The following is a 9,383-nucleotide window of genomic DNA, read 5'->3' on the forward strand; positions in this document are numbered from 1 at the left end:
TTTTTTTGCTTCAAGCATGTTTAGTTTATTTTATTTCTTGCTTAAGTCTTAGATTTCTCTTAGTTTAGCATGTTTATTTTCTAGATTAGATTTATTTTAATGTCTTTAGGGTAGGCATAAAGGTCCGATATGCCCTCTCTTCCATGTTTCTTTCTTCTAATTTCATGCTTTTGTTTATGCAGTTTTACTTAAATCATGCATATTGAATATAGTTTTCTTTTCTTTCATGCTTTGTTTAATAATGCATTACTCATATGTTTTTTATATGCACTCGCCATCTTGCACTCCTTGTTTGAAACCAGAATGGGTCAGCTTAGTCATATACCTTGTGGCAATAGCCCACGTATGTGAAAATCTGAATCCAGTTTGGCTTTCACACAAAAGCATTTTCAAAATCTTAGTTTTCTAGCCTAGCTCAGTTCTCTAATAGCTAGCTTAGACCAGTCTTAGAACCTACCACGTATAAACCTAGTACCATAACCTAGGTCTAGTCAAATTGCTTTAAACGCTCATTCATCTGAAATAAATAAATTTTATATCATATATCATATATCATATGGTTTGACTAAGACCAAACATATGTAGTACAGTCAAACCTATCCCTATGTTGGCTTAAACCCCTTGTAGGCAAGATCAAACCTAGTCATTTTAACTAACCTATTCTAGACCACATGGATCTTGGAACTCAATTCAAAGTATTGGTTTCAAATAATAAACCTTATATTGATCTAAACATTGACACTAACCGAAGTCTAACCTATTTGGATTTGGATCTCAAGTATTGGATTTTTGATCTCAAATGTTAGATTTTGGATCTTGAAATCCATACTTTGGATCTTGAAATCCACACTTTGGATTTTGGATCAGCTTTCACATATGAGCCTTGAATCATAAATCTTAGACTATAGATATTGGATTATCGATTTCGGATTCCAGACCCTAGATTTTGGATCTTGAATTTTAGAGCTTGGATGTTGGATCAAATTTTAAAGAAAATTAGTACTTGATCATGAACTTGAGATCAATGTCCACAAAGTCAAACCCAAATACCTGATTTTAGACCATGTAACATCAGATTTGGATCGTAAATGATCCAATCATGAATACAAGACCAAACCTATTGGATTTCAAACCTTTTACTTTGGATCAAGAGTCCCACTGACATGATATGATATTTTGGATTTCTATGACGTCTCTAATTTCAAATTTAAAACAAGAATTTTATGAATTTCTCAATCTTGTTCTCAATTTTTTATTCAAATCCAATTTTTTCTACTAGGACCATGTCCAACACACTAGTCCTAGTAGAGATTAGACTCCAGGCCTATTTGACCTAATATTGCATGCATCAATTATACTTGGAATATCTATTTGCATTAGTATATGATGATAACGACGTGAGGAAACTTCAGATTAATTTCTTCTTGTTCATGAGTTCATTTATGAGATCTCTTAGATTTCAAAAATATGCATAATTTTTAAAAAGATGGCATATTTGCTTTCTTGGGTTTTGGATAACATTTAGACTAAGAAATTTGAATATTTAATTTATTTCTTGGTCTGAAAGGCACACTAGGAATGGTAAGACCTTGTACCGACAAGTCGGGTTCCGTCTCTTGGAATCCTACACAAGGAATAAAGGTCAATATAGGTAAAACAAGTCCAATTTATTACGATCTGCGTGTAATGTTTACATGTAAACAATATGACAATTGTGTCATCCATGAATTCCAATATCCACCTATCATATATCCAAAATATATCCACATACAATATCATAAGATATAGCAAGTAGCAAGAGTCAGAACAAGTCACAAAATAGATATAATCTCTATTCTTGCCCTTTTTGGGGAGGATTACCATGATATTTTCTGACGACACACTTCAGCAGTCAAATGGCACTCATTAGTGCCTCTGATGCCTATTAAAGGTTGTCCATTCGATTGATCCTACAGTCGCACAGGCGAAGATAAAAACAACAAGATAATCATTTTGGCACACGGTCTTGCGTGCACAACAAACTTTAAACAAGACAAGGTGTGCATGACCGGCAGCCAAGAGAGCCCCCTTTCGTGTTGGCTGCCTTGCACCTCGCTCCCCGAGGGCGTCCTTCATGCATTGCATGGATCTTGATGAGTAGATTGGGCCTAGCCCAAGTCGGTGCATCTACATCTAGCCAAGCGTCTCGACAAAGCTAGGGAGGTCCATGAATACCGATAGCAAAAGAGACTAAGGGAACTCGTGACCCAATTCGGCGATCCTTCCCTAGGACTGCCTTTAGGCTTGATTGCCAAGCTTGGAGTTGCTCAGTCAGCTGGGAGCCTGGGACAGCCTTGGACGGTAGCTCCAAGGTTCTCTTATTGCATATTTCTTTATCTCCCCTTGGAGCTTCTCGGGCAGCCGCGACGGCCTTCGACCCACCGTCCAAGGTTCTCTTATTGCCTATTTCTTCATCTCCCATCCTTGTATGGTTTGAGCACTTTGTGCACACATGCATATAGTGACTGTGCATTAGGTAGTGGTGGGAAGCACTTGTACTTGCAGTATTTGCTTCGGGGTTTGTCCGGACAGGATGCATTTTACAAATTTTTGATTGATTCTGATGAGAACTAGGGATCATAAGAATAAGTTGCGCCACAAGGATGGTGGAAAAACAAATGCCTAATGGTGGTTTCTGGCAGCCCCATGGACGGTGGAAAAAAAAAGAGGTTAGAATATGGCGAGTGGTGGTGATCACTGTCGAGGGTCTAAGCATCGTCCGTCGGCCGATGATTGCCACTCGGCTGTGTCGGGATTCGTTTGATAGAGGGGAGAGAGATAGAGGTTGCATAGTTAAAACAATTCAACGCGATGCAAAAATTTTGCACCAAATTTTTAATAACTTGGTAAAAGCCAAGCCAAGTCCAGGTTCATGAGTCGAGTTCATCAAACTCAAACTCAACATGACAACTTAAACGAGTACAACCGAGCAACTCGAGCTCGACTTGTTTAGAAAAATAATCCTCTCTAACTCGAGTTGCTTGGCTCATTGTCTAGCCCAACTTGTAAGAAGGGACTCAGGACCCACAGTCAGGTCGACTTTCCTCTAGACGATTTTACTTTCGAACCACCTAAACTCCACCTTACTAATTTGTTAATGCCATAAATCCCTCAGTTTAACTTCGAAGGCGGTGAAACTTGAACATGAGCCCCTTCACACCTGAGTCAACATGAATACGGATTCTAAACTAGTAGAACAAGGATAAAATGCCCGCATGTAATGGGCAGAACATAATGTATTAGTGTGTTGAAAACATAAAAGAGAAACAAATTTTAACATTGAGTAATTTTATTTATCCACGAAAGGCCATCGACCTTGAACTTGATAAAGTGTGGCAATCTCTTATATATAGGCATTACAGTTGAGATAACTCCTTATTTTAAGGAGCTGTTACAAGATATTCATTATCAACAAAACAGCTCCTTGATTTGTGTTTGTTATTAACTGTTTTCATAATCCATCGTCTTGATCTTTGCCACCATATTTGCAAACGATTTTTTCTATAATGTTGGCATCTTTAGCATATGTATTGTGCCATTAACCATCATTCTTTTCATCTTCCCTCAAATTGGACGGCGTTTCACAAAGTCCAAATTTGCCATGGAGATTTTGTGAAGGCAGATCGTGCTGTGGCAGTAATTCAGAAATCTCAAGTTTGATTCTTGAAGATTTTGTTCACAGGATCGAGTCTTCGCTTTGAGAGGCAGCGATATATTTGGTTGTCTGTAGGCCATCTATGGGCTTCATTCTTCTTCATCAAGCATCCTGTTCTGATACCATGTTGAAAATATAAAAGATAAAGAAATTTTAACATGGAGTAACTTTTATTTATCCACAGAAGTCTATCGGCCTTGAAATTGATAAAATGTGGCAATCTCTTATATATATGCATTACAGCTGAGATAACTCCTTATTTTAAGGAGCTGTTACAAGATATTTATTATCGATAAAACCGCTCCTTGATTTGTGCTTATTATTAACTGTTTCCATAATCCATCGTCTTGATCTTTGCCAACATATTTGCAAACTATTTTTTCCATAATGTTGGCATCCTTAGCATATGTATTGTGCCTTAACCATCATTCTTTTCATAGTGCATTTCCAGTTTCCATAAAAATGAAAAATAGGCTACGTGGTACATAAAGATAAAAAATTAATGAGATTTTGTTTGTTTGCATTTATCATCTATACATCAATATGAGAAAAACATTTTCATAAGTTTAAGGTGAAAATCATGTAAGAATTTGAGACGATTGATCTAAGCCATTTACACTAATTATTTTGTGTCTTCTAAAGAGACAAGTTAAGGATGGTATATTTGTCAATAAAAGAAAGTAAAAGAGGAAATTAGTTAAGAAATCTGAGTTGGACAAATGCAAATTAAAGCTGTTGGATGTCTGCACCAGAGGAGACGCATGCCCAAAAGGCACTCAACGAATCTCAACTTGGCAACACTAGTAAGTGGAGGATCATATGATGAAAGATAGAAAATTTCTTCAAATAAGAAAGAAAGCAACACACTATAAGATCACATATTAATAGCTAAATGTGAAATATCATTGAATAGCACAATGATAAATATGGAATCTAGTGACAAATCACCACCCAAGGTCTTCCTTATTCATTTTAGCACCCATGCTTTTCTTGGTTTCACGCCATCTGCATGGTCAACTCAAAGTTCTGACCTACCACCACACATAATCCATTAATCACTGCTACGCCGTTGTCTCCCTTGCCCTCCATGGCGACCTTCACCTTGGAGACATCCACTGGGTTTCCATTAACTGTCAAAATCAATTCTTTTAGTTGTGATCTGGGTTTCAATCCCACAACAACCACAGTCTCGATCAGCAACTTCTGGCCCAAAGCATAGTCGCCGTTCTGCACTTGGGAAGATAGCTTCACTGCATTTCCTTGCATCACAGCGTGGAACTGCATAAGTGTCCAGCCGTTTCCTGCTCCTCCCATCTCCACCTGCTCCCCATCATCCAAAAACAGTTCTCCTTCTGCTCCTTCACCATTTCCCAATGCTACCAACAGCGTGAAAGGCGTCTTCCTTGCTTCGGCCGTTGTTGCTGCTACTTCCTGCATTGGCAGTACGCTGCCTGCACGGACGTGGACATTGATATTCTCCAAGGGTGCATCGAGGGTGATGGTCCTCCCACTAGGCACGCTCAAGCTCGTGTTGAGATCAAACATGTCGAACCACGTTCCTGCAGGGAAGTATGCATCGACACTACTTTGTCCCTGTCTCAGTATTGGCGACACCATCAACCCCTTGCCAATCAGGAATTGTTTGTCGATGCCATGGGTGTTGATGTCATCTGCAAAGGAGTAGAAGAGCGGTCGAGCAATGGGCGATCCGGTCAAGTGTGCCTGGTACATGAGAGTATAATAGTATGGCAACAGCTTGTATCGAAGACCCAATGCCTTCTTTGCAGACTCAGTTACCGTCTCCCACAAATAGAGCTCCTGTCTCCTAGAGGTAATGGTAGCATGATTGCGAGAGAATGGATAGAAGGCACCGAGTTGAATCCACCGGTTGCAGAGCTCTTCATTTGTCTGGCCATTGAAGCCGCAGATGTCTGATCCTACCATGGGCACCCCAAAGAGGCCGAAGTTGAGCATGCCCGATATGGAGAAGGCAAGATCATCCCAAGTTGCAGAGTTGTCACCAGTCCAATGGGCAGTGTGCACTCCTGAACCCACAAACGTAGATCGGGACAAGACAAACGGCCTCTTCTGGGTGACATTAGCCAGGGCCATCTTCGTGGCACGAGCCTCCGTCAAGCCATACAGCCCATGAGCGTTGTACTCCAATACGTTGCCGTAATGTTCTGTGCTGGCAGAGAGCGTCCTCTCGCCGAGCGGGCGCCTCGATCCGCCGGCGTTGATCTTGTAAGGTGGATTGTCGTAGATGGTCATGTTAGAGTTGTCACAGATGAGGCAGCATTGTGTTTGTTGGCCGGGGCGAGGGCAGGGGCCATTGGCCGGCAGCTTGCAGGAAGTGCCGGAGCAGAAGTTGGACACCTCATTCATGTCGATCCAGAGGCCGTCGAAGGGGATGACGTCGTGGAATTCCTGGATCTCGCGCTGCCAGTAAGGGAGAGACGCCGGGTTCATGAAGTCCGGGAAGTTGACTGGGCCAGGCCAGACCTGTGCCAGGTAAGGTTGACCGTTGCGTTTGATGTAGATGTCTGCTTCAAGGCCCCGAACATATGACTTGTAGTCTTGATGCACGTTGATCCCTGCAGGATTGGATTAAGCAATCGGTCAATGGCTGCATTCTTGCATTTGGGCATGTTCTACTTTGCTACAAATCTAATGAGCTAGCCACTTAGGCTAATCTTGGTTCGATTCTTGCACCATAGCTGAAAACACCTTAGATTGGTTTGATTACCTGGGTCCACTATGAGCACGTATTTTTGGCCATTTTGGTGCAGTCTATCCGTGAAGGACTTCATTTTGTTGAGGGGAAAGTTCACAGGGTCCAATGTGAAGTCTCTGAACTGGTCCATGTAGTCAATGTCCGTCCACATCACTTCCAATGGAATGCCGGCTTTCGCATAGCCATCGACCACGCCCTCCAGGTCCTCCACGTTCTTGTAACCATATCGGCACTGGTGGAAGCCTGACTTGCACACATGCTCGGTTAAGAAGAAAAGGTTCCAAAATGTCAGAAAGAACAGAAGTAAAGAGGTAAGGTCTGTACCAAATGACCAGTAAGGCATTGGGGCGGGTCGGCCGATGAGTTCCGTGTACTGCTGCACCACGGCCGCCGGCGTATCGCCGGCAAAGAAATAGAAGTCGAGGATCCCACCGTCGATCTTGTACGTGATCTGCGATGGACGGTAGATGACGTCCATCCCGTTGCTGTTGAGCAGTAGCACTCCGTGGGCTTTCCCGCTGGGTGCTCTGAGGTCCATGTAGAAGGGATGTGTCCCATAGAGGTTCAAGCCCACCGCCGAGCTGCCGATGTCCTCGTTCCACATTGTCAGGGTCAAGTAGTCATTACCGCCGAGTCGGAACGAGCGCAGGGTGTGCTCGCCGAGTCCGTAGATGGACGACGAACCGGCAGGTAAGGATGTGGAGATGGACAAGAATTGGTCCTTGAAGACGAGACCAGCAACCGAACCGTCTGGATCATTGTTTGTTCCGGTTCTGGTGTCGAAGAGCGTCTCGGTGGAGGACCGCCTAGTGATGAAGAAGTTGAAGGGGTTGGTGGTGTAGGTGAAGACGAGGTCGGAGTCGGGGACGGAGAACTTGCCGCCCTCAGGCGGAGGGGCGGTGCTGCTGCCTAATAGACGTCGACCCCCGTGGATGAAAGGCTTTTGTGTCCCGCGGGGGATGATCTCTTGTGGAACCTCCCATCTCGGTCTGTCTGAGTCGGTTATTTTCACTCTCAGTCTCGTGGGTGTCTCGTACCTGAAAAAGATTTCGTTTTACATTTACTTAAACTGTTGGGAGGAGAGGAAGACGCAACGACAAGAAATTCCTGTCCTTAATACCCAGGACATCACCTACAGCATCTTTACCTCATCAGCATCTTTACCATATCTGACACATAAGGCCCACCGCATTCAAACACGAGACACGTTGTGTACGCGCTCCACAGTCGGACCACTACCAAACTGGCCAACTGGTTGGCATTATTGCAAAATATTTTTGTTTCGATCTTATGCCTTTGTCATAATATTTTATATATATATATATTTAAAATGATGACTTTAGCTTTTCAAAATTATTTATTTAAAACTGCACCATTAGTATAATAAATGATAAACCGAAAAATAAAGAGAAAAAATTAATTCATATTTTCATCATTTAATATTAATTAACACATTTTTTTAAAATTTTCTCTCAACTGATATCTTATTTAAATGGACAGCTTTGAGAGATAACTATAATCATCTTTAATACTCTCGCTAGATTATCTTTAAGACTCTTCCCATTAAGGGCAAGAATAAAATATGAGAGGAGGAAATATTTATTATTTATAAATAATAAAGATGCAATGACGGAAATGCCCTTTCAGTGGATAAGACAGGAAAAAGTAAAACTTTAACCATCTCTTCTTCGAGTTCATTCTTATCATTTTGCAATTCTAAGAAAAGAAGGAAATGCCATTCGGGACTGAGAGTTAGTCCTGGATGTGCTGCGCCGACAACGCGCAACATAAAAAGGCCAAAAATAAAGAACCGACGAACCACTGTTTAGGAAGCAAAACGCGAGCAAAAGCAACCAAGCAAAAAGTCAGGACTCGCATGAAAACTCCATTAAGCTCGAGGAGGAGGGGGGGGGGGGGAAGGGGATGAAGAGCAAGGAGAGAAGAGACGATTAATTAAAATATTACCAGACGTTGAGGTCGAGGTTCTGAATGTCCGGGCCATACTTGTCGGAGGCGTTGATGAGGCAGAGCTTCGCGGAGATGCTTTTGCCGTCCGGGCTGGTGGAGATCGACCGGACGGCGTAGCCATGCCCCAGCACGTACTGACCCCAAACGCCTCCCGGCGCTGAGTACAAGAGCACCAGCAGCAGCAGCACGAGATATCTCGACCACCCACCTCCCATCGTCGCCATCATCATCTCTCTCTCTGTCTCTATGGAGAGAGGAGCGCTATTAGTGCGAATTGGTGTGGAAAGTGTGAGGTTCCTGGTCTCGATTTATAGAGAGCATGGCCGCTCGATCTCGCTTTTCTTCCGTTCTGTGGTCCGGCGATCCTCATCGTCTATCTGCGCATCAACGACGGTGGCTTGATTTTGCGTCTATCAACTGAGACGGTTTTGCCTATGACGCAACGCCTCATCACTGCCGCGGAGGGAGGGGGACGTCATCCCGTCCAATGGAGTGAAGATCAGGGCAGAAGGAAACGACGATAAGAAAAAGGAGATTCTTCAAAAGGGCTCGTCCGTTCCAGGGAACCATGTCTTTTGACGACTCCGTCTTGTTAACGGGTCAGATCATATCACCTTTTCTGGTACAACTTAAACCACGCGCCGAATGGTTCTGTACTGTGTACTGTAATAGGTAGGAAGGCGTCGCCTCAAGGGTGATGTGTGTGCTAGCAAGGATAAACAGGTGGTGATCGTATCGTTTTGATAGAGATGTCAACCGATCTATTTCAATTTAAATTGAATATATTTTTTAATCATTGATCATATCTTCTTACTCCTTATTCAATTATGAATTCAGATCCAACAAAATAATATCTGAACCAGGACTTAAATATTAAATTCGATTTTTCATTTCAACTTTTATTTTTTAAAATGTAAAGGTATTGAATATAGGATATTTATTTAAAATGAAATTTAATATGAGTCCAAAACCAATCAAATGTCATTT

General features: G+C 42.4%; 1 protein-coding gene across 1 annotated transcript; it reads right to left on the minus strand.

The window, feature by feature from the left end:
• Positions 1-4,514: 4,514 nt before the first annotated feature.
• Positions 4,515-9,066, minus strand: LOC116250894 (probable alpha-glucosidase Os06g0675700). The gene is made up of 4 exons (XM_031624877.2): positions 8,394-9,066; positions 6,753-7,465; positions 6,441-6,671; positions 4,515-6,288 (listed from the first exon to the last, which is right to left on the minus strand). The coding sequence occupies exons 1-4, from the start codon at positions 8,624-8,626 to the stop codon at positions 4,691-4,693; spliced, it is 2,775 nt and encodes a 924-aa protein (XP_031480737.1). The 5' UTR covers positions 8,627-9,066; the 3' UTR covers positions 4,515-4,690.
• Between the last annotated feature and the right edge of the window lie 317 nt (positions 9,067-9,383).

This window comes from Nymphaea colorata, chromosome 3, assembly GCF_008831285.2.
Source record: "Nymphaea colorata isolate Beijing-Zhang1983 chromosome 3, ASM883128v2, whole genome shotgun sequence".
Classification (NCBI taxonomy): Eukaryota; Viridiplantae; Streptophyta; class Magnoliopsida; order Nymphaeales; family Nymphaeaceae; genus Nymphaea; species Nymphaea colorata.